Source organism: Rhizophagus irregularis, chromosome 26, assembly GCF_026210795.1.
Source record: "Rhizophagus irregularis chromosome 26, complete sequence".
Classification (NCBI taxonomy): Eukaryota; Fungi; Glomeromycota; class Glomeromycetes; order Glomerales; family Glomeraceae; genus Rhizophagus; species Rhizophagus irregularis.
In genome coordinates this window covers 1,153,026-1,178,980 of record NC_089454.1, presented here as the reverse complement: position 1 = coordinate 1,178,980, position 25,955 = coordinate 1,153,026, and the positions used below count along the sequence as shown (strand labels likewise).

The 25,955-nt window shown below is 26.5% G+C and overlaps 6 protein-coding genes across 6 annotated transcripts; 1 reads left to right on the top strand and 5 right to left on the bottom strand.

Annotated features, from left to right (window-relative positions):
* Positions 1-179: 179 nt before the first annotated feature.
* On the bottom strand, positions 180-1,891 carry OCT59_017427 (uncharacterized protein). The gene is made up of 2 exons (XM_025322288.2): positions 1,490-1,891; positions 180-1,319 (listed from the first exon to the last, which is right to left on the bottom strand). Exons 1-2 carry the CDS (start codon positions 1,848-1,850, stop codon positions 1,144-1,146), a joined length of 537 nt encoding a protein of 178 aa, XP_025166622.1. The 5' UTR covers positions 1,851-1,891; the 3' UTR covers positions 180-1,143.
* Positions 1,892-4,856: 2,965 nt separating this feature from the next.
* OCT59_017426 (uncharacterized protein) lies at positions 4,857-7,889 on the bottom strand (the record flags this gene model as incomplete). The annotated part of the gene is made up of 13 exons (XM_066137481.1): positions 7,689-7,889; positions 7,406-7,598; positions 7,159-7,322; positions 7,010-7,052; positions 6,877-6,941; positions 6,665-6,799; positions 6,395-6,588; positions 6,285-6,298; positions 6,106-6,203; positions 5,479-5,885; positions 5,262-5,308; positions 5,117-5,179; positions 4,857-5,026 (listed from the first exon to the last, which is right to left on the bottom strand). Exons 1-13 carry the CDS (start codon positions 7,797-7,799, stop codon positions 4,857-4,859), a joined length of 1,704 nt encoding a protein of 567 aa, XP_066004062.1. The 5' UTR covers positions 7,800-7,889.
* Positions 7,890-8,026: 137 nt separating this feature from the next.
* OCT59_017425 (mitochondrial 54S ribosomal protein uL14m) lies at positions 8,027-9,198 on the top strand. The gene is made up of 2 exons (XM_025322286.2): positions 8,027-8,169; positions 8,278-9,198. Exons 1-2 carry the CDS (start codon positions 8,070-8,072, stop codon positions 8,598-8,600), a joined length of 423 nt encoding a protein of 140 aa, XP_025166620.1. The 5' UTR covers positions 8,027-8,069; the 3' UTR covers positions 8,601-9,198.
* Positions 9,199-12,622: 3,424 nt separating this feature from the next.
* Positions 12,623-12,997, bottom strand: OCT59_017424 (uncharacterized protein; the record flags this gene model as incomplete). Its single annotated transcript, XM_066137479.1, has 1 exon — positions 12,623-12,997. The coding sequence occupies one exon, from the start codon at positions 12,995-12,997 to the stop codon at positions 12,623-12,625; it is 375 nt and encodes a 124-aa protein (XP_066004061.1).
* A 5,065-nt stretch (positions 12,998-18,062) lies between these two features.
* Positions 18,063-18,662, bottom strand: OCT59_017423 (uncharacterized protein; the record flags this gene model as incomplete). The annotated part of the gene is made up of 1 exon (XM_066137478.1): positions 18,063-18,662. The coding sequence occupies one exon, from the start codon at positions 18,660-18,662 to the stop codon at positions 18,063-18,065; it is 600 nt and encodes a 199-aa protein (XP_066004060.1).
* A 31-nt stretch (positions 18,663-18,693) lies between these two features.
* OCT59_017422 (uncharacterized protein) lies at positions 18,694-20,446 on the bottom strand (the record flags this gene model as incomplete). The annotated part of the gene is made up of 3 exons (XM_066137477.1): positions 18,694-19,917; positions 19,995-20,153; positions 20,300-20,446. 3 exons carry the CDS (start codon positions 20,444-20,446, stop codon positions 18,694-18,696), a joined length of 1,530 nt encoding a protein of 509 aa, XP_066004059.1.
* Positions 20,447-25,955: the final 5,509 nt, after the last annotated feature.

Below are 25,955 nucleotides of genomic sequence, written 5' to 3'. Positions count from 1 at the left end.
ATAATTTTTCTTTTCTTTTTTCTTTTTTTTTTTATACAATTTTTAATGTAATTTCCAAATACATCTTATATATCCGAAGAACAATAACTTTTTTCTTTTATAAGTTTGAACCGCAGCTTTTTTTTTTATTTATTTATTTATTTATTATTATTCAAAAACTTTTAACTAAAATACTGCGAGACACTGCGCGAGTATCGAATGATTTTTTCTTTTGTGCAAATTCACAACAAATATAGAAACAAAAAAAAAAAAAAAAACTGCGAATAGCTGCGTGAAGATTGGCATGGGCTTTCTTTATACGGAGAATATGGTATTTCTCCCGAAAGAACGGCTTAGAATTACCCGTTATTTCATATGAAGTTTTTTTTTTATGCAAAACACAAAAAAAAAAATAAAATAAAAATTTTATGCAAAAAGGTAAACAAATAAAAATTATTGAATATTTTTTTTTTTTTTTGATTGCGGAAAGAAAAAAAAAGAATGACTATATGTATTTTAATTATACATGTTAAAAATGTTTTTTTTTAAAAAAAAAATTACTTGAAGACATAAAAACATAAAAAATTTATCTAATCATAACTAATCATAAATTATCTTAAAATTTTTTCATGTCTCTAGTAATTACTGAAAAATATTGGCATACGTGGCAATGAACCAGCGAAGCCACGCCTTTGTTTACGACGAATGTTCCACAATGAAATCAATAACACTGGTAATCGATTATAATACGTTTCAGTGGTATACCATAAATTTCGATTATTACGCTATCCAACGTTGGATGGTTATTATTTTTTTTTTAAGGTAAAAAAAAAAAAGAGATTTGGAAAAAAAAGAGATTTTATATGTGCTATTATTATATGAAACTTTTCTTGAATCGCAAGTCGCTTTCAGGATCGCACGAGTCGAGTTCGAACTTGCGAATCCTAATTAGACCATTTTTCTTTTTTATCGATCGATAACGAGAATAATTATATAATATATTAAAAAAAAAAAAAAAAAAATATTTTTTTAAAAAAATTTTCTCTTTTTTTGGTTAATTTTTTTCATTTTTTTTTTTTTTTTTTCTGTTTGTTTCCGCTTCGCTGTTTAATAACGATGTGCCAACCAAGTACGAAGATTTTTTGCCCGCAACTTATTTTTTTTTTAATTTTGGGATTTCCTTTCTATTGAGGATAAAGGAGGAAAAAAGCCGGTTGTATCATAAATTGGGTCTTCATTGTCAGAATCTTCAAAAGATTCATAAATAATTGGTCTGGGTTTAGCCGGCATCAAAGGTATCAAAGGGCTATTTGAAAGTGACTTTGGTGTAAGTGGAGCAACTAATATAAAAGTAGAAAGAAAGAAAAAAAATTTAGAATTAGTGTCCAGAAATATTAAAATAAAGTAAAAAAAGCGAAAAAAGTGAAAAAAAAGTGTATATATATATGTATATATATATATAATTTTTTTTTGTTTTCTTTGAGAAAGAATAATATCTTAAATATCTTACTTGGACATTCATGGTCATTTTCAAACAAGGAAAAGTCCACTAGTTCTTGTATTAAGGGAGTTTGAACGTCCTTAACCTTTGGTTTTTCAGGTTGTAACGATTGCCCCATGGCAACATTTTTTTCTTTTTCGTTTGCTGGTTCTTTTTGCCACATAAGTGACAAAGGAGTCGATGGTGGCGAACCCTTTGGTTGTTGTTGTAAATCCACTTGGTTATATGAAGGTAAAGGTGGTGTCTGCATAGAACCACCAAGTCTATTATTTGAAGTAGTTAAGTGTCTATCGTCGTGGGTTAGATTTTCATTTCTTCCGCCTCTTAAATCACCGACGCCCTTTTGTTGAAATTTGTGGTATTTGGTCATGAAAGACGACAAAGGCGCAGCCGTTTGGACAACTTCTTTCCAACAATATTTGGAATTTAACGCTTGTATTTATACATTTTTTTAATTGTAACTTGTGGAATAAAAACTGCGTTTGTACCTCTCGCAGCAATTTTCATAAGGAAATTAATGAATGTCAAAGCCTAACTATAATAAGATTGTGTATTCCGTCATTTTTAGTACTTGTATCACAATAACATTTCTTAAAATGAAAATTGGTTGGCTTCACAATTAATAACTCATAACTACTCATATTCTTTTTTTATTTTTCCCTCCCCCGTTCATCTTTCCAAATATTCAAAAAAATATTTCCCATATATAAAATCTTAAAATTTTTCAATTTTAAAATTAAAGTTTTTTTAGAAAAAAAAAAATTTTTTTTTTTTACTTATTTATTTATTTAAAATTAAAAAATCTGCAATGTAAGGTACTTTAAAATTATTATTTTTTTTAAAAATAGTATACAAGTGATTCGTTATCATTTATAAAAAAAAAATGCCTCATTTTTATTTTCGCCGACCATATAAATTTTTTTTTTCAAAAAAAAGTGTAAAAGACAAGGAGAATATCGGGATGAGATGAAACAGTATGATGTAATGCATAATCGGAAATACTTTTCCGCGCCCAAAAACCTTTTTTTTTTTATTTTTTTTGGAACTATTTATTTCAACCTTCCATCTAAAGTCGAGAAACTGAGAAACTGAGAAATTATTATTTTTTTTTTTTAAAGTATATTAAATTTTGTTATTGTTGATAAGATTAATGACGAGAATGATGAGAAAATAATAATATAATAATAATAAAAAATAATAATAATAATAATAAATAATTTTTAATCCGATTTTTAATTTATATTATTCTTCCTTTATTTTTAATGAATGGATTTCAGTTTCACCAAAACCTCATTTGAAGTTATTCTTTCATACTTTAAAGAACTTTAAAGAAAGAAAAAGAAATCCATGTAATATGTTATTTAAAATATTCATAATCACAATAGTCCCAAAAAGATGATTCAATGTTTATTTATTTTTTTTACCCCAAAAAAAAATAAAAGAAATTTTTTTTTTCTCTTTACAAACAATTGATTACGAAAATTTTTTATATATAATTACGTATATATATTTTTTTTTTTAAATGTATTTTAACTTTAAAATGATAAATTTTTAACAATGATTACTATAAAGTTTAAACAAGGAAAAAGTTTTTTTTTGTGTTTGCAAATCCTTTGTTCAAAAATGATTTCTCGCGTGGATTTCTTGCATTCTTATTTGTAAATTGTTTTTCTGTCGGTTTATCGGTTAAATTTATTTAATAATCGTCGTAATCGTGTACGTGTAATGAGGTAACGTAAAAAAATGGAAAATGGTAATCTGTTGAATATGTTGTTGATCATGTGATATATATTAATTAAACAACAATTCTTTTATGATTTCCTATTATTATCCAACAAGTTTTTTTTTTATTTCCTTACCCAAAAAAAAAAAAAATTTCGAATTTATCTTTTTTCATAAAAGTGAGAAATTATAAAAAAAAGATTTTTTTTAAAAAAAAATTTTTAATTTTTCTTTTTCGGAAAACCTTACAAATTCTTTTTTAGGATATTCTTTGTAATTAATATTACCAAAAATTGATATATGATCATAATTGATTTGATTTTTTCTATTATCTTTTTTTTTTTTTTTTTAAGTAAACATATTTTTTTTCCCTTACATACTTTCAATCATCGTCAAATTGGATAAATTGTTTACCAATTTTAAAATGTAATGTCATTAATAATAATAATAATAATAAATAATAATACCTAATAATAATAGACTATTAATAACATTGATTACATTGATTATTCATTTCATTAAATTAATTTCCCCATTTCATCAGATTAAATAATGAAAGCGATCTTCCCCGGTTTCCCCGTTTTCAAAAAAAAAATTTTATAATATAATAAAAATAAAATAAAAATAGAATTGTATAGAATTGAATAGAATTTTATTTTATTTTATTTTACTTTATTTTTTATAAAAAAAAAATAATTTTTTTTTTTGTTTAATTAAAATAACTTTCGATTAAGGTAACTTTCATTTAAGATAACCTTCATTTAAGATAACCTTCATTTAAGGTAACCCTCATTTAAGGTAACTTTCAATTAAGGTAACTTCAATTATAAAGTTATCTTTATTACTTCAATTGTGTAAACGGGTTACTTTCATTACTTCAATTGTAAACGGGTTACTTTCATTACTTCAATTATAAGATACTTTCAATTAAGGCAACTAAACAATTATTACAATTACCCAATTATCATTTAACAAATATTTTCTAAATTTATCCTTATTTTATTATTTTCGGATGTTTTCAAATAATTTATTGACAAGTATAATACTGATTTACAATGAAAAAATATGTAAAGAATAGGTAAAAAAATTTTAATTGTTAAAAAAAAAAAGGGTCATTATTATGGGTGAAAAAAATGGTAAATGATAACAGGTTATTTATTTAAAGTTAGATCGTACAAATAAATCCGATTCCATGTTTTTTTACTGAGTTGAATTATTATAACACCATAAAAGTCTTTTAACTATAACATTATTTTTATTTATTATTATTATTATTTATTATTATTATTATTTTTTTTATTATTTATTATTATTATTATTAGTTTTATTAAATTTGAATATTTATTTTATCAATTTTATCATCAGATAAGTATATCACATGACTATATATTTTGAAATTACATAATACGATATAATTAAATTACACAATAGCTTACATCTTGAATACGCTCAATCCTTTCTATAATAATATTCTCAATATACGCATGACTCTTTTCAATTTAATATATTAGAAATATTAGATTTTCTTTTTTTGATAATCTTTCGTTACAATTTTATTAAAGTCTCAATTGGTTAATAACTTATCAAATTATATAAAATCATCATCTTATCTATAAACCTAATCAGCAATAACAATAAAATAATCTAATTAATCTTAAATTATTTTAATATTTGTTGTTCCTTTTGCTTCTTCGACTAATACAGGATCAATATTTGATATTGTAATTGTTCCATCACATAAATATTGTCTATTATTATTTTCAATATGTTCTAATATATAATTATAATTCGCCATGATTCCAAATGATTCTTCCAATCCTTTTTCTACAAAAATAAATATTATATATATATATTATTATAAATATAAATAAATATAATAAATAAATTATTAAAGTTATAATTTAGGTCACTTACTTGATATATCTCCTAACCAATTTAATCTATAAACGCACGCGCCATTTCTTATATGAAAATTAGCTAAGAATGAAATTTTTCAATGAGTATTTTTGAATTTTTGATGGATTAGATCTATTTAACCCCAAATTATGGTTTAACTTACCAACAGGATCTAATGCCAAATTCCTTCTCTTCTCTGTCAAAATATATCTAAATTATATTAATTCATATCAAACATTATGTCATATAAAATATAAAATATCATGTCATATCAAATATCGATATCATATATCGATATCAAATATCAATATCTTGTCATATCAAATATTATGTCATATCAAATATCATGTCGTATCAAATATTAAAAGTTATAAACACACCTTGCACATAATCTCATCAATATAGGTTTCAACTCTCGAAAACATTTTTCATCTCTGATCCATTCTTTTGTTTTTATTAAATGTTTTAAAATTTCTGCTCCATTACCATCTAAATCATTTCTTACCCTCTTAATCTTTTCAATTTCTTCCTTAATTAACATACTATCCTCTTCAACATTTATAGTATTAATCAACCATTTATTAAATCCTGGTATAGGACTTAACGTTGAAAAAGTTTCTATACTTGGAAATTCATTTTGTAATTCTCTTACTACTCTTTTAATTAAAAAATTACCAAGTTCAATTCCTGACAATCCTTGTTGACTTGTTATTGAATAAAAAATTGCACATTGTATATCTTCCGATTGTGGTATAGATCTTGTTGGACTAGGATCTTCCAATATTATCTACATATATTTGTCTGGCTTAGTAAATTAAAATAATTTTATATTTACAAGTGCCACCCGTTATAACGAGATTGATGTCGTTATATAAAACATATTAAATCACTTTATAACGACATACCACTTTTTGGATCTGATTTCGTTATGTAAAACATATTATATCACATTATATATAACGACCTAAAGAGTGTCATTATAACGGCGGCACTTATACCATATTTACCTGCACATTGTTCACAATCTCCTTTGTTAAAGCTACTTGAATAAATACAAGTGGTTCATTACTAATATCCCTATAAAAGAATGCGAAGAGTCGTCGCCCTGGAATATAATAAAATATTATCATCCATTTTTTTTAATAAAAAAAATTTTTAAAAATTAATTAATAATGATGATATTTACCAGGCCCTACACGTCTAAAATTAAATTAAATATAATAATAACAATTAAAATATTATTTTCATTTTTTTTTTAGACTCTCCTCGAAATATATAGATATATAATAAATAAACCTCTTCATATCATCCCAATCCTTTATAGCGTGTACTGCCTCATATTCCATGACTTTTTCCAAAGAAGCGGCAGGTGAATGCCATGTTAATCTCTTTAAACTTAAAAATCCAACCAATAATGATGATAACTTTTCTCTTAAAGATTCGTTCAACGTCATTAAAACTGCATCATGCCCATTTTCTCTCAAATATACCTATAATTATCAATTATAAATTAGGAAGTACCTAAATTAGTGAGTAGAGAGTAGAAATAATAAATGATAAACTTACTAATAAATCAGCACGCATATCCATTAAAAATTTCGTTCCATTAGGCAATCGATTTATCCGATCAAAAAATACGTGATGTATCGGAATTACAGCATGTCGAAGTATTTGCTCTGCCCGAAGTATTGCTCTCTCATTCTAAATAAAGTAAATAAAGTTGACTTTTCAGTAAAATAAGTCATGGTATATTTCACATTCAGTTAATCAATCCCTACCGCATCTGCATTTGATATCCCAATATAATGATCTGTCGCTTTAAATACTTTATCTCTTACCACACCTGTTATTAAAGAAATTCTTTAGCAGTAATTAATGAGTTACGGAAATCATATTAAATTTATCTCTTACCAAAATCATGAGCAAGTATTTTCAAAAATTTAATCCTATCTTCCTAATTATTTGTTTTTTTTTGCATCATCAAAGAAAAAAATTATTAATAAACCGCTTATGCCACTTGGTGTACTTAAATTACTTTTATTATGAAAATAAATACAAACTTTATCAAGATTTTCATATAATTCACAACATTTTTTTGTCATTAAAGTAGGTACTAAATCACCTTCATTACGTTTTTCTGATACGGAAACTGATATTAATTTACGTATAAATCTAGGTTCGCTAATGGCTAATTTTGAATTTGGTCCACCAAATGAGAAAAATCCTGAAAAAAAAATTTCACTAAATTTAATTTATTTGATAATTTACTTTTATTTAAATTAGAACAAAATATTTGTTTTTATTTACCAGGTTCATGCGTATAAGCTTCAATATTTTGCCAAAAATCCTCTATAGCATCTGTTTTTAATGATTGTTGTATATATTGTTCAAACAAATTTTGTGCTTCATTATTAGATATGGGTTTTTGTGGCAAATCATGATTAAAACTCGAAAATTTTCGATTATGCTTATTTTGTTTCATGATATTTTGTATTATTGACTAAACAGTAAACAATTTCAAGTCAAAAAATAAATTTTGCAAGCTTACAAAAGTTAACATTATAATTATAATTTATTTAAATTTACAAACCTTTTTATTATGTCTGTATAGATTATAATATACAGTCGGTGTTTTTTGAAGTCTCTGAAATATTATCGAATAATTTTTATTGAGGTGACGAATACATGAAAATACAGACATTATATTATCAAATAAAAAAATTAAAATAATAATATCAAATAATAACAATAATAATAGTACAGTAATTTAATTTAATTAATCGCTCACGATAAAAAAACCAGTCATCTCTCGGACATCTCTCTTTTTTATAATGATAAAATGATCGATCCTGCATCTAAAGGATTAAAGTTACGTTACAACCGCTGATCAGAGCAATAATAAATCATCGATCAAACTTTGTAATACATAGAACAATTTTTTTTTTATCTAAAAATCATTTTAGAAAAAAAAATGATTCAATTAAAAACATTATTAAATGTAATTGATAATACTGGTGCAATAATTGCAGAATGTATTAGAGTAGGTCATGGTGGTAGATACGGTCGAATAGGTAAAAACAATGATATAGTTTAAAGTTTTAAAATATTTTTGGCTCTATTTTATATAACACTATCTTTAAAGTATTCCAATTCTTATCTTCCATTCCTTTTAACATTAGGTGATCCAATAACAGTTGTAATTAAAAAGGCAAAACCAATTTCACAAGTAGCTTCCACAGTAGCAACGTCACCTTCAGCTGCATCAAATCCAGCTGCTAAATTACAAATACGTAGAGGTGAAGTAAAGAAAGCTTTAATTGTTCGAACTCGTAAGGAAACGAGGAGACTTGACGGTAGATATATCAAATTTGATGATAATGCTTGCATTCTATTAAATAATAAACAAGAACCTTTGGGTACTAGAGTGTTGGGTGTCGTAGGGGCTGAATTGAGAAATAAGAAATGGGGAAAGGTTATTAGTTTGGCCCCTAGAGTTGTCTAAGAGCTGGTTAAATTGGATGTTAGTTTAAATTGGATGTTAGTTTTAAAAACAAAATAGTTTTTTTTTTTCTATTAATGGCTTGATCTAACTTAATTGATAATTTAATTTCATGGAATAATAAAAAATTTAACCATGATGATTTAATATGAAGAGTTTCTTTTCATTGCAAAATTGAAGGGCATCACTATCCTTAATTTTTCACGTTATACATTAGAAATGTATTTCATTCTAAAGTTTTTAAGTTTAAATCTATTTTATATGGAAAGTATTACTAGTGAACCTAATGCATCAATCCGCCTTCAATATATAAAGAAACCTGTGGATAAGTATAAAAGAATTTGAAATTTGAAGAGAATACTTTTGATATTTTAAGAAATAATATTTATTATTATATTTATTATAAATTAGATATCAATAAAATGTAAGTTTTTAATTTAAAATTCTTGCAATTTTTTATAAGAAATATAATTCATCAATTTTCCAATCTTTAAATTTAGGTTAATAAACTTTCAAGTATATCAAATTATTATTTTAATTCAAATTGTAATAATATTTTAATTTAAAATATCAAATTAAAAATTAAAGAAGAATTATGGTTAATTTATTCTTTTTGAAATTAAAAGATATAATGAATCTGTTTTGCTAAATATTAAAAATATATAATTTGTTGATTTTTAATGAAAAGAGATTTAATATTTTTATTTTAAAATAGTAAATCAATTTATAAATATATTTATTAGAATATATAAATAAATATAAATATATATATATAAATTTCTAATCAAATATATTTTTATATTTTATTAAGATAATTTTTAAAGTTTATATTTAATAAAAAGCCGGTAACTTTTTATCAAATAGTACATGATTTTAATTGCCAAATCTGATACATAATTGGGCTCTTTGTATAGAATCAAAAGGAGGGAAACTACCAAAAAAATTAAATTTATATTTATATACTAAAAATGCTTCAAATATTATGATTTGTTCAGAATTAATATTAACTAAAAAAATTTTTTTTTAGCAGTTTTCCTCCTTTCTATTGCAAAGAGTCCAATTATATTATAATATAATAAAATATATCCATTTAATCATCAGAACCAGAGAAATTATTTTTTTTTTAAAAAAATGATAATTAATATAATTAATTTAAAGAAAATCAAATAGAGCTTAGCTAGATATTTTTGGAAGAGTAATATGCATATAATATATGAATAAATTTGTTAAAACATTTTACAATCAATTAAAATTAATCAGATAATAATTTAAATTTACTGGATAGTAATTTTTGAAGATCTATTACATCAATTATAACCAGTACAACCTTTCATAAAGGAAAAATCTAAATTACTTTAAAATAAAATACAAAAAAGAAAAAAGTTCAAAGAAAAGTAAAAACTGCTAACTTTTATATTAATAAAACTAAATCAAAGCAGAAGCTATTTTTTTGCAGAACTGACTTAATAATTTAAAAGTTAGCCATTCAGTTTCTAATCTAAAACTAGCAGTTTTTGTATAGAACAAGATAAGGATGCTTATCAAACCTATTTTTTTAAAATTTTAGTTTGGTCAAAATTCAATTTTATAATAAACTTAATTACCTAAACTGTTTTTATGCTTTTCTGAAACTAATTATAATTTAGGAAAGTTTTAGATTTACCAATTTTTTCATTAAATTTTTGAGTTTCAGATTTTTGAATTTTATTGTTAAATGAGTTTTGGCAGTAATACTAGAACAAGAAGAATAAAATAAAAGCTAAAAAAATACTGAAAAAAAGGTCATATATAATAATAGAATATTAACTAATAGAATCTGTATTGCATATATTAATGATATTATTTTATATAATGTTTCTTTAATCAGAAAAAATATTAACTTATTATACCATTTAAAAGTCATAAACAAAATAATCTTTATCAAAACAATTTGGCAAAAAACAAAATAAAAATGAATTATCAATGTCCTATAAAAAATCTTTATACTTAAAATATACTTAAAATTTTATCAAAATATACTTAAAATAAATATCAATTTTAATTTACAATATACTTATAATAACACTTGTTTTTTGCTTAAGTACTTAAATTATACTTAAAATATAGAATTTAAGTATAATATAAATATATTTTTTACATGTTTAAAATATTCTTAAAATATGTTTAAATTAAAATTTAAGTATATATATAGTAATTATACAAAATAAAAATTGTATTTCAATTATAAAATGTAATATTTTTTTTTTTAATTTTAAATTTTCTTCATTATTTTTATATTTCAGTTTGTTCTTATAGTATAGTTCTATTTTTTCAAATATTGTCAAATTGAAAAGAGAGATTCTTTCTTAAAGGGATAATCATCACTAATCTATTATTTAAATAGTTATTTTATTTACAAATTTTGGTTATTAAATGTAATAAATCTAATTACTACTCTTTTAAAAATATAATAAATAAATAAATAAAGTATAATGTAAAATATAATTTATAAATTTTACATCAAAGTTAAAAAAAAATTGAAATTAGAGTTCTCTCTAAAAAAAATAAAAACAAAATCTAAAAAAATAAAGAAATTAATTTTTTAAATAAACTAATAGCCTTCTGTTGTTATAGTTTATTTATTAATTTTTTTAGCATTTTTTTTAATTTATTACTTTCCTGCAAAAAATATATATTTTATAGAAATTATTTTATTTTAATTTATTATAAATATTTTTTTTTTTTTTTTATTTTTTTTTTTTTTTTTTTTTTTTTTTTTTTTTTTTTTTTTTTTTTTTTTCTGCAGCACAATTATTTCTTTATTAGAATTTATAATGAAAAGCAAAATACAATACTTGTAATAACCAATCAAAATTCTAATATTATTAAGAAATAAACCACCTGTTAACTATAATAAGCAATCATGTGTGCACTGTCAGGAAAGGACTGTGACTAGGGGAGTAAGTTCACCTTAAAATGCCCTTTTTTAAAGGAGATTTCCTCCTTCCGATCTACACCAATAGTGCCCTTTAGGACTTACCGATACTACTCAAACTCAAAAAAAAAAGAAAGATAAGGGCAATAACAGAAAAGTCAGGGTAAAAAAAAAAAAAAATTAATAAAAGGGTAACTAAAATAATAATTAGTATTCTACAAATATGAGATACAACTAGTATAGTGTTTCATTCACCCCGCCTATAGTCACCAAAACTGGAACAGTCATCTCATCAGTTTTTCAGTCTTCTTAGTAGCGATCTGATTTCTACTAACAAAGTAAGTTTGCCAGTTTCGCCACCATCCAGGCTTTTTTTTAGAGGTTTCACTTTTTTAAATTCTTTTCTGAAAGACTTGCTCTCCTGATTCTTTTTATTTGTAGTCTTTGATCCAGTCTTATGCACCAAGTCTTAGTTCTGCTTCTGATTATGGCCACTTCTTGGTGGTTGATTACGACTTTTAGATAGTTAAAGCGAAAAGTATCTAGTTTAAACACCTTCAAATTCTTGCAAGTTCAACTTGGTATTCATGATTTTATTCAAATCAGCCTAATTTTCATAACACGTGATGAAGTTGCAAGTACTTTTCTCTTAAATCACCTTAAAAGCTTTGCATTCCAGGTGTGAGATTGGTAATTGAGTAAGGTTCGGTGGATATAGCATTGAAGTGGTAACAGTTCCAGGTATATCTTTCACCACAGCCTGAAATCGTTCTCTTTCCTTTTTTTGTTGAAGATTCCAGTTAGCAGGATACCATCAGACAGGAATACCTTTTAGAGGAGCGGTCCAAACTCCTTGATTTCATAGACTTATAGCTCACTTGTTGAAGTTGATTGATATGGTAATCGTAAAATATTTTTTCTGACGTTTAGTCTTGAAAGCGATCACGTGACTCCATTTCTCAAGATGTTAAAAAAGTTCGAGTTGAGCCTAGATGGAGGGAATATCGTATACAGTAATTTCACGAATATTGTCCTTAAGTATTGGGTCATATCTGATCATTATTGATTGTATTTTTTTTGGATAAGTGTGTTGTTATTTCTTTTTAACAGGCTAAGCTTTGCTATTTGACACTATACGCTTAGTTGTGTTAACTTTTTGCCTATTGCTGGGTGGAGTCGGAAAAGTGTCATGGTTGCTGCCTATATCTAGATTCCTGAAGGTCATTTTTGCAAACGTAACAGTACATCCTTTTTCTTTTGGGATATAGGGTGTGGCTTTAGCGTTAAGTTTTGTGAAACTCATATTAGAATTCTTTGTTGAAGATTCAGGTAACGTGTCCTCTAATTGGTGTTTAATGTTGTAATTGTTGTGTTCCACATCTATTGATTGGTGTTCAACATTTTCATGAGTTTCCATTTCCATCAGCTGTGCCTGTGTTGATACTGGCATATCATTGGTCAGTTCTATTTGATCCAACTGCGCCATTTGTTTTTAGAATGTATCTTCACGAAAGTTTTTATAGAGGTTTCATACTCGTCAAAAAAACTGACAAGAATATATAACAAATATATCAGTTAGTTGCCATTTTTAAGACCTAGTTCTTTAAGCACAGTTCTGTTAGTTCTAACAAAGTCGTCTATACTGTTATATTTTTCTTGCAGCAAGATAAATTCGATGTAACAAAGTATTTCGACTAAGTTTGTCTTTGCCAGCTTATAAAGGACAGTATTTAAAGTTGTAAGTATACTGTTTTTGTTAATAAACCTTTGTTCGACCTTCTTCAGGTCGAGTTTAATATCATATATTTTGTACTGTGACATTTTATTAAGCATAAAATTTTTAAAAAAATAAAATTATTTTTCTGCAAAAAAAATGGTTATAGTGATTGTCAGAAAGAGTTTGATGATTTATTATAAATATAATAATAAACATTTATTTTATATTATTATAATAGTTATTAATTACAGATATATAATTTTATATACTTATTGTATAGTATTTAAGCAATAACGTGCTGTTTTCGATTGAGGCCATTTGATTAGCTCAGATTGTGCCACAAAGTGGTACAATATAACTGATCAAATGGTTGAGATCGAAAACAGTAAAGTATCACTTAAAGACCTATACAATAAGTGTTTTATTATATAGTACTCACGATCACACTATTAAATCGGATCATGAATTAATTTATAGTCTATTTATATAAAAATCTAATTTTATTAATTTTATTTTGTATTTGTAATTTTTTTTTTTTTTTTATTGTTTTAGGAGACATCAGCATACCTCGGTTCACTAGAGCTACATGGAGGGAGCACTACAACTTAAAGTTGCGGAAATGCACTCCTACCGTTAAGCAACAGCTAACCAAGCACCTACTCTAATTATTAAAAGTAACCGGATGTACATCCCCTACCCCCTATATACCACACTGGGAAGACGACCCAAGTTTATACCCACATAAGGATGGATCGTAGTGTAGCAGGATTTCTGACACAGTTATACTACCCACTAGCGCCCGTCAGAAGTGAGCAACCACCCACGTACGGCAGATATAACAGAGCAGACATCTAAGTCCTTTTATAATAGTTAGCTTGAGTACTGCAATCGCTTTAAGACTACTAATACCTCACTCAAAGCCCCACTACAGGCCGCGATTACCATACCAACCCACCATAGTTGTAAATCCCCCAGTAGTAATAGTAGTGACTACCAGGACAGTAAGTTGCTAAGGGTACTGGAATCACCCTTTTATTATAAGTAACCAACCCAGTTACTTAGGGATCACCTACCAGTACGTCAAATTTACTGAGGAATCAAACCTCACCTTAAGGCCTTATATACCTGTACTACGAACATCTCCAATCAGCCTAAACCTATTAGAAGGTAAACTACTGTTAAGACATTGCACTTGAGACTTTTACCATCTATGAGGACCATCTAGCGTAGTAAACCCTCACAGTAGTGCTCCTAACAGATCGGTTCAGACCGGATTTAGCTTAAATCTGATCCGATCTGATTTTTATTTTAATAGATCTGATCTGATCCGAATCTGATCAGATCTGGTTCAATTTGATCCGAATCTGGTTCGGATCCATTTGAATCCGATTTGAATCTGATCCGAATCTGGTTCGGATCCTGGTCCCGTACTAAAAAGGAAAGGGAACGTTAATTACGTTCCTTAAAAAGTAAAAAATAAAAATAAAAATAAAAAAATGAACTTACCATAGTTCATTTTTTTAAATCCTGGTCGTTCAGCTTCGTCTCGCGTCCAGGTTTCCTAAAAATAAAGAAAGGGAACGTTAATTACGTTCCCTTAAGTAAAAAATAAAAAAAAACCTAAAAAAAAGAAACGAACTTACCATAGTTCGTTCTTTTTTTTTAAATCCTGGTCATTAACGTCTTAACAGGGACGATGATTTTTTGCGGCGGTATAAAGTAAATTTTGTGTGTGATAAAAATAAATTTTGTGAAATTTTGTGATTTGGCCAGAATTATGCAAGGTTGGCCAACATTACTATTCGTAAATTCTGGTCAAATTTAGTGTCTGCCGGAATTATAATGATTTCAAATCCTAAATCAGGCCAAAAACTTGAAAATTATCAACATTTTTATAACCAAATTTTGTGATTTTCTGTGAAATTCTGTGATCACAAAAAATCATCGTCCCTGCGTCTTAATGACTTCGTTCGTCCAGGTTTTCTAAAAAGAAAGGTAACGTTAATTACGTTCCCTTAAGTAAAAATAAAAAAACTTAAAAGAAACGAACTTACCATAGTTCGTTCTTTTTTAAATCCTGGTCGTTAATGGCTTCGTCCACGTCCAGGTTTCTTAAAAAAGAAAGGCAACGCAATTACGTTCCCAAGTAAATTAAAAAAAAACTTAAAAAAGAAACGAACTTACTATAGTTCGTTCTTTTAAATCCTGGTCAAGTAATGGCTTCGTCCACGTCCAGGTTTCCTAAAAAAAGAAAGGGAACGTTAATTACGTTCCCTTAAGTAAAAATAAAAAAACTTAAAAAAAGAAACGAACTTACTATAGTTCGTTCTTTTTAAATCCTGGTCGTTAATGGCTTCGTCCACGTCCAGGTTTCCTAAAAAAAAGAAAGGAACGTTAATTACGTTCCCTTAAGTAAAAATAAAAAAAAAAACTTAAAAAGCAAACGAACTTACCATAGTTCGTTCTTTTTTTAAATCCCTGGTCGTTAATGGCTTCGTCCACGTCCAGGTTTCCTGTGAAAGAAAGGAAAGGGAACGTTAATTACGTTCCTTAAGTAAAATAAAAAAAACTTAAAAAAGAATGAACTCACCATAGGTTCGTTCTTTTTTTTTTAAATCCCTGGTCGTTAGGCTTCGTTCGTCTGTGGCTTCCTAATAAAAAAGTTAAGGAACCGTTAATTAAGTTCCCTCAAGTAAAAATAACAAAAAAAAAGAAACGAACTTACCTAGTTCGTTCTTTTAAATCTTGGTCGTCTGGCGTCCGTTCGTCCAGGAAAGGGTTTTTAAAAAAAAAATCTGATCTGAAATCTGTTCAGATCAGATCAGATTTTCTCGTGTTTGATCTGATCCGATCTGAATCTGATCAGATCAGATTTTTTTTAAATCTGATCTGATCTACAGATCAAAATTTTGAAAACTGAACCGATCTGGCTCAGATCAAATCTGCGGATCCCAGATCAGATCGGATTTTTTTCGGAACACTACCTCACAGTAAAGTTTACCACACTCTTAGTGGTATCGTAGAGTGACCACCAAGACAAGAACTCACCCAGATGATATGCAAGTAGTGACCATCCAGACAGGACAATAGGCTTGCCAATGGCCTCATAGGGAACGCTAGGAGGACACTATGACCCTTTGTTAAAATATGCTGCCAACCGGTACATACTAATTCACCATGATGCAGTCCAGCCTACACTAATCCCTGTACCTTCACACTATTGGTAGTAGTGTCCGCAGTAAACATATCCGCCGATCTGCAGATTTTGGACCCTATTTAGGAATTTGTGTGCGACAAATTTTCAAATTTTATTGGTCAATAAACGTGTTGATTCTCGTCTAAATACCTAAGAATACCTCGTAAACACCTCAAAACACTCTAATAAAAAAAAACCCCCATTAGATTTGGCAAAAACCCATTGGATTCTGAAGGTGAAGAAAATGACAAAGCTGTGCGATTATAAGCCAAAACTTTTATTGAAAATAACTTACAAATATCTCTTTTCATAGAGTTTAACGAAGAAGAACTGCATTTATACATTTTATAAGAGCTGGACGCGTTTTGTTTGTAAAGTTTTATATAGTTACGGTTAAGGTTGCTTGCCGAAACCTAGGGGTTTAGGAAAGATGGCGTTTCGCCAAAAAGCGAAATTCTGCCGAAACTATATTAAAGTTATATTAAAAAACTGGCGAAACTTTGGAGAAAGGCGAAACTGCCGAAACTTATTATAAATGCCGAAACTGCCAAAACTCTGCCGAAACTATAATAAATCTATAGTAAAATTTTGACGAAACTAATCGTAGGATTTTGAAGAGGTTTAGACAAGCAACCTTAGTTACGGTACTAGTATTTAAAAACCAGCTTTTTCTAATAGTAAATATGAAACCAATTAATTATATAGTCAAATTTATTAACTTTTTATTCATCAACAGCCGTTCACTCTTTTACCCATCAGCATGATAACGGTTCCTCATACTCCTCCCCATACTCCTCCACCAAGTAACTTCTTTCTGTGTTCCACTTGTGGAAGACAATTCAAAAGTTCACGAGGCTTAACACAACACACTAGGGTAATTAAAAAATATAATCAACGCCAAGGTCTTGATGATGTGCTTGCTAATACAATTTCCGAATTTAAAGAAATTTTGGTGATGGAGATACACAAAAAATTGGTTTTAAATTTTAGGTCTATGGGAAAGAAGTTGGTATCTATACCATGTCCTGAAAGTATTTTTTTTTCCATTTTTTCCGGGCATATTCATTATTATTCTAAAGCAAAAGGAAATTACAGATGTATCTTTCATGGTGATAGTGCATATCAAATTTTAAGTGAAATTTTGAATTCTGATCAATGGGGAAAAAAAGGTTATTCGCAAAAACAAGAAACGTATGTTGTATGTTTGAATCCTACTCCGAGGAATTCTAATTCACATGATCAATCAGAAGAAATAGATCCTCTTGAGCAATTGATTCATCAACAATCTAAAAATTACAAGAAAACTAGGCGGCCAAAATTTTCGCGTGGGGAAATTTTAGTGGAATGGAAAAAACGTGTATCAAGAGAAATTAACGGAAATTTATGTACAGCAAGGTATATATATTTCAATTTTTATATTTCACAATCCTTTGTATTATAGTTATAGACATATAGTATTTACTCTATCACTTATTAGAGTAAAAAAAAAAAAAAAAAATTGAAATTGGTAAAACACGTTAATAAAAATTTATTGCAATATATTAATTAACTACAATAACTAACCAAATACAAAAATGCGCCTAAATAAATAAAAGTATTTATTAAATAAAATTAATTAATAAAATATAATTGTTCTTTTTATTTAATGCGAATTCTCTTAACTTTTGGAGATTCGGATAATACATTGTAATTAAAATAAAGTGATCTATTTTCATATTCTATTATCTCCTGTATTGCAGATTTTCGTTTAAGCAAATCATCACCATTTTTGAGTGTTTTACGAAAAAAAGTAGAGACTTGATTATGGTTCTTTTTCTCGACAGCAGAACAAGAAAATGCTTTAAAACCCCATCTTTTATGCTTTTCTAAAAGTTTCCACCCGTGATAAACTAATGCATGCATATAAGGGGTTATCTGATTTGGCATATATAATTCTCGAACATATATTTTTGGACGAGAAGGATTTCCTTGTGATGGAGTGAGAAACAAAGATAACCACTCAAGAGATTGCTGCTTTAATTGTGCTGGATCTGTATTTTTATTTCGGAGAGCACAATACAATTCATAAAATCCATCCCAAAGCTTACGAATTAATTCTACACGAGAAGGTTTGAAGAGTAATTTTAAATTAAAAAACTGCAAAACAGTTTTTTTGTCATCTCCCATAAGAGATGTATATTTCCAAACGTGAGATTTTTCATCTTTCCAGAAGTGAAAAGACACTTTTAATCTTTGCATTTCACCCAAAATAACACTTCGTGTCAGATCATTAAACAAACCATTTTCTTGGATTTCTGCAAGCGTCAATTCCGAGTCTATCAGTAATTCGTAAGAGAGCATGTAATTCATCAAAGATTATGTTTTCTATTGGAATCATACTAAAGAGAGGAGGATTAATATGTCTGTTGATTTCATTATAGTTTGTTATAAGTTGATCTATACTTTTTTCAATACACCAATTTTTATTCAAATCTCCAATTTGATTCTTTGAACAACAGCACCAGGGGCAAAAATAGTTTGCAGTAAGGCCATTTAATCCAAGACAAATAGCCAAAAATTTCCAATCGGAACTGAAGTATAGTTCAAATTTCCACAAAATTCCTGAGACTTCTAACCCATTTTCTTTGAATGATTTTAGTTCATTAATAAAGAGACTTAACATAAATTTAAGCGTATCGTATTTTTCAGTACTAGGATATAACGCTACAGTGTAATGATAATCTGCATGGTGATGTCGATTTTCATGGTCTAAAATCATAAATGTCACCATGACATGTTTGATCTTCCGTCCAACGTTTCTACCATCTCCAGAAACACGCAGATGTATAATTGGATCTGATGATTTTAAGATCTGCCGTTTTTGCAATTGAGGAATTAGATAGACCAAAATATCTTTTGCACTACGACGAATTCCTAATCCCATAGTATTAATAACTTCTTGTACAATCTCAGGGTTCGTAATATCTGGTTCTTGAGATGTAATATTATTTAATTCATTTTTATCTTTCATATTCACCAACGAAAATTTAATTATTTTATTCATATGTTTGGTAATTGCAATTCGCTCATTAGAAACAGTATTTTCACGTGGTAAATGATGCTCTGCAGCAGCTAAATCTCGATAAGAATCTCTTGGTATTTGTCCTTGATCTATAGTTTTCACTATAGATTGAAGTTGATGACCCTTTTCCATTTGATTTTCACCTTCTTCGTAATCTAATTGAAAATCCAGTTTATTAACTGAAAATTCAACTGATTTTAATACAATTTCGTCAGATTGGTGATAAACTCCTTTGATATCATTATTAAAACTAGCCCGCACTTTTGATGCAATTTTTTTTGCACGTTTTTCAAGCGTTGATGAAGTACAATTGATGGCTGGTTTAATTAAATTGCTTTTTTTCCTGGATTCACGTGCTTTTTTTACACTTTTTAATTGTAATCCAAACACAAGAGGACCTGAAAGAGTAGCTTTTGTTTCTGGTTTTAAAGCCTGAAAAATGCAAGGAATAATACCTGCAATTAATTAATAATTAGTATTATATAGTAAAAAATTTATATAGTACATACTCTCTCATAATTATATGCTACATCAGATGGAGATTTGCTCGAAAAAACAACATATTGAAAGTTGGAGCCATATTTAATATGAAATTGTGGTATTTCATTAATATAATCAATTTCACAACGAATAGTCTTCTTTTTGGATGCACGTCCCTCGTTGTTTTTCTACAATATAACCATGTGGAATCTTATATTGTTGAACTGGTCTTTTTTTCATTTGTTGTTGCGGTACTACTACAAATTACTGAATCTTGTAGACTCTTTGGTCCAGTTTAGCCCTTATTAGGATAAACACCTTCTTTTATAATTACATAGTTGAAGCTACGTTTAGTGACTTTATTTACACGTTCACGATACAAAATATTATTGTTTATTGGATAAGTGGAAACTTCTTCAATTTGAAATTCGTCAATATTTTCTTGGTCAGTAATATTTTCTCTATCGGACATTATTTCCATTGTTGAAAATAAGATTTTTTTCAATTATTAGTGATAATCTTCACGTGTTTATTTATATGGTTCACGGGTTTATTTATATGGTTTACGTGTTTAATTTTCCAAATTATAAACCTGGTACTGATCGTCATTAGATGACCATATATATGGTGCATTCCTTCCATTCCACAGATCAGCGTATATGAATTCTTTTTAATTTCCATGATCAGCGGAATCGAACCTGCTGACCTCACCATCTCAGGCTTCACTGCGGGGGACTCACAGACTAACCAAATGAGAAGTCGGTGATCAACCCTTTTTTTGTATTTGTAATGATTTAAACAGTATTCATTTATTATATATATCATCAATAAAGCTATTCAATAAATGTAAAAAAAATACAGTATGATCCTATAAGGATATATAATAATATATACTTATTGTATAATATTTAAGTAGTAACGTGCTGTTTTCAATTGAAGTCATTTGATTGGCTCAGATTGTGCCACAAAGTGGTACAATATGACTAATCAAATGGTTGAGATCGAAAACAGCAAAGTATTGCCTAAAGACCTATACAATAAGTGTTTTATTATATAGATTACCATGATCATTATTAAATCGTCGGCGAATTAATTTATAGTCTATTTGTATAAAAATCTAATTTTATTAATTTTATTATGTATTTGTAATGATTTAAACAGTATTCATTTATTATATATATTATCAATAAAGCTATTCAATAAATGTAAAAAAAATACAGTGTGATCCTATAAGAATATATAATAATATAGTTTAATATAATAAAATTTTATTATATTTATTATTTTTATTATAAATAAATTTTTAAATTTAACTGTAAAATTATAATTACCATATATTACAAGCTATAATATTTTATAATACTCTTTTATCAGCAATATTGGGCAATTGGACAATTTTGGATAATTTTGAATAAGTTTTTGGATAATTCTTTTAGGAGTTTGCTATTTATCACCGGCAGTGATCATCACCGGTATCACGTGATTTTATAAAATTTGGCCAGAATTAAGGAATTGACATATAAATTTCCTTTTATGGAGTTTGAGTAACATTACACAATACAAAAAGGCAATTTTGTTTCTCATAAAAAATGAGAAATGCATTACACAAGATTCCAAAAAAGGAATTTTTTTATGTAGATCACTTAATTCCGGCCAAATTTTTAAAAATCACGTGACACTGGTGATGATCACCACCGGTGATTCGTAGCAATTTTAATTCTTTTATATTCAAACTTAAAAATTATGTCCAAAACTCATCATTACTCTTATATATAGTATTTTTCAAAAAAAAAGTTACATTTTTTATTGATTTTATTATTTAAATAATCTAACAAATATCTTAAATGAAATGTGTAATAATACCTAAGTTTTAAATATTCTTAATTAGTAGTAAAAATTCATGTAATACTAGATCAAATCTTCAAAATTCACAAAATACTTAAAATACTATAACCTGTGATATATAGTATATAATATATTAATAGGACCCCGAAAAATACATATAAAGGTCACATGTAAGTTTGCTTAACCATATTAGTAAAATTTCCAAAAGTCATAAAATTTTATTTGCATAGATTTTGAGATTTTTTAAAAGGTTATATATATAGTTTGCGTAATAACAATCATTTTTATATATGTCATATATTTTAATTTGCGTAGTCAACGGTATTTTTTAATAAAATATATATATATATATAATTCCAGCAGTCTTCTACTAATTAGCAGCATAACGCCTTGGAATTCCAGCGATTTTCTACTAATTAGCAGCATAATGCCTTGGAATTCCCTAATAAGCAGCATTACGCATAGTATAATACATAAATTTTTGAAAATACGTAATTGACGGCTAATCTGATTGATAATAGATAATTTTTTTTCAATTTTTTGACTTTTAACAGACCGTTTTATTGAAAGAAAAAAATAAAATATTTTTTTTTGGTCTGTAACAAACCGTTTTAGTCAATAAAAATTTTTTTTTGGCCTTTACTGTTATATTTTTTTAATAACAGGCCATTTTATTAAAAAAAAATATTTGGTTTAGAATGTTATTAATATTCCTTTTTATTATTTTTCTTTAAAAGCAACTTCTTAAATCTAAAATTTATTATTTTAGATACCAATATCTTGGAAAAATATGAGTTAAGAGAAAAGTATAGTCAATTTTTTTGGGAATATTACCATACTAATATTCCTTTTACTTTTTTCTTAGGAACTTGGAATTCAGACTGGAACTCCAATGCTCACTGTAAGTAAAGAATTTTTTACATTATTTTGTTTATTTTAGAAGTATTATTAACATTTCTATTGTTTTTTGGTTTTTAGATTAAAACTAAACTGAAATTTTTAGTAAGTTGAGAACAGGGTGGAATTTTTTTTGTTTTATATGTGAAAGTAGTATTAATATTTTTTTTCTTTAGAAATAGGATCTTCTTTTAGAAATGATTTTATAAATTATATTGACTTTTCTTTAACTTTAAAATGTTATCAATATTCTAAGCTTTTTGTTATAATTTATAAAAAAATAATGAACAATCTTTTTGTTTTAGTGTTAATACTTGAATTATCAAATAATTAAATATAGTAGTATAAATAAATACGTCAGTACAAATTAATTTATGCAATTTGGCATTATGCTAGCAATTGAAAATCAATTATACTGGAAGTATATTTTAAATACAACTAATTAAATTAACAAAAAAGCCATAATTTCATTTTTTTAATATACAAATGTCATAAAAAAATTTTGCTTATTCTAATATAAATTATAAAGTCAGAAGTCAACTTTGCGTATTGATCTTAGTAAAAACATTTGCTTATTTTAAGGCAAAATTTTGCCGATCATCTCTGACTTTTATATGTATTTTTCAGGGTCCTATATTAATTTATATAGATGCAATCTTATTTTAATATAACTATGTTTACTTATATACATATATTAAACTTATAAAAATAAGAAAAACATAATACATATAAGAATTAAATATTATGAAAAAAGACTACTCCTTCAAAGAAAAAGTTAACTTAAGTGACTATCAAGATCTACCTAAAAATTTGTCCAATGACTTTTCCAATAAAATGCTAAATCATTCTATTTATTCCAATTAGTTTCACTAAAGTATTCTATTATAATAAACATAGCAGGCTTTCCGATTTTTGAATAATCACATGATGATCGGCATATGTATTGTTTTTAGTTTTTTATTTAATAAATTATCTGTTACGGCACCATAATAAATAACTAAAATTCATATTTTCTAGTAATTTTTAAATGACGTAATACTGACATAATTGTTTGTATAGATATGTATTTTATTGGCTGGATATCATATGTATCGCACATGTGATAGCTGTACTAATTTATTTTAATTGTGCTACAAAAAATTTAATAGCGAAGGACGATAAAAAAAATTGATTCTTCAGGTCTTGTTTAAACGTATTACAAAGGAATCTGGCTATTGGAGGTGGAATCCAGAAGTTATAAACATTTAAAACCTTCTTATAAAACGAAAATAAAAGATAAGATATATTTTGACACTTCAGGTTCTTCTTAAGTGTAAGTCATAAAGTTTTAAATAAGTTTAGTGTCAAATAAATTCTTTATTGATAGAACTCCTTACCATTTAAAGGATCAGATAGGATTTTTAGAAATTTTTTTTCCTTTATTATTAATAAACTAATTATTTCTTTCTCTTTTTTAGAAGTTGACTTATAAATTTCATCAGTATATTCTATTAAAAGCTTAAACAACATCCTTTAAATAAAGTGAAAGGAGTTTTATGACTACAATTATTGGTAAGAAATCTATCTATATCTATATATTAAAAAACACTGCAATCACGTGGGCGTTATGTTTAGATTAACCATATAAATAAGTTATTTGAATTGTGTAACCCTACTCCTATTCGTCGCCAATATTACACAAGACCAAAAAAGGAAATTTTATTTCTGGCAAAAAACTGAAATTTTGGGTTACACAGAATTCCATAAAAGGAAATTGCCAGTTACGCGAATTTCCAAAAAAGGAAATTTTATCTTCTGTTACTTTCAGAAAAATTAAAAAAATTGTGTTGCTCAAATTTCCAAAAAAGGAAATTCTTTGCAGATCTTTTAATTCTGGCTGGAATTATGCCATTTTAATACATATTAACCGTTGTCGTAGACAACGGTGAACCCTAGTATAATTTAAATTTTGTGTCAGGTTTTGATTGTAATGACATTATCGTTAATTTATCAACATACACATATGCTAAATGAATAATTTTATATTCCTTTGAAAGGTGTAAATGGGCTCTAATTTTGGAATCAAAAATCATGCAAATTGAATCATTAGATAAGGAGATATTTACGTTCAAATGCAAGAGTTTATGTCAAATTGATAGTAAATGTGTTGAGCGTATTTATTAACGAACCAATGATTCATTCAATGCGATTTTTAACTTTTTAGATAGATCTCATTCTCTCCTTTCAAATAAATATAAATTCATTTTTCTAGCATGCATATATGTTGAGTTATTTATGATTTTGCAACAGGAATTATAATGGATTTTTAATTTATATGGAAGGTACATATTAAAATTCTTGAATTTATTTCAGATTCTAATAAAATTTTTTTTGCAAATATATTTTATTAATATTTATTAGTTTGCAAGATTTAAAGTACGATTATTATGTGAGTTTTTAAATCTGCCAGTCATTTATATTAAAAAATTACGTAAAATGCATTAAATTAAAAGTTACTACTTGCAAAAATCGGTCAATAATAATTCAATTTGAATAAAACTTTGTATGATTAAAATTTAAAGTGCAATAAATTTATTTGCAATATTTGAGGTCATATTAATATGTAGAATTTTATGCAATGTCTTGTAACGGCATTTTATATCATGTGATAAAATCGGGAAATGATCAGCAAATTAATGTGATAAATGAAAAAGCCCGCTATGCTATTATAATATGCTTCCTATCATACTTTTTACTATTCAACTTTATTTTTTTGTTTGTATTACTAATGTTATATTTTTTTTCTTTTTCTAACTGTAATTCATTTCTATATTTTCAAATTAATATTTTAAAATCTAAAATAATTTTCCTAATTATTTGGTTTAACAAGTTTTGTATTCCCTATAAAAAGTCTACATCCTTAAACTGTACTAGTTTTATGGTTAAAATATCCTTATATAGTAATAATATTCTTAAAATATACTGAAATTTGTACGAACAGTATATTTAAAATAGTGTTCTATAATAATAAATAAGTTTAAATTATACGAAAAATATACTTAATTTTTAAATGTAATATTGACTGGTATTTTAAAATATTCTGATTAGATATGGAAAATATCCTTAAAAGTAATTTATCAGTAATTTAGGTATGTTAATATAATATTCTTAAAATATACTGAAATTGTACAAATGGATATTTAAAATAGTGTTTCGAATTGTAATATTTTAAAATATTCCGGGAAGGACTATATACTATTCGTATCGGT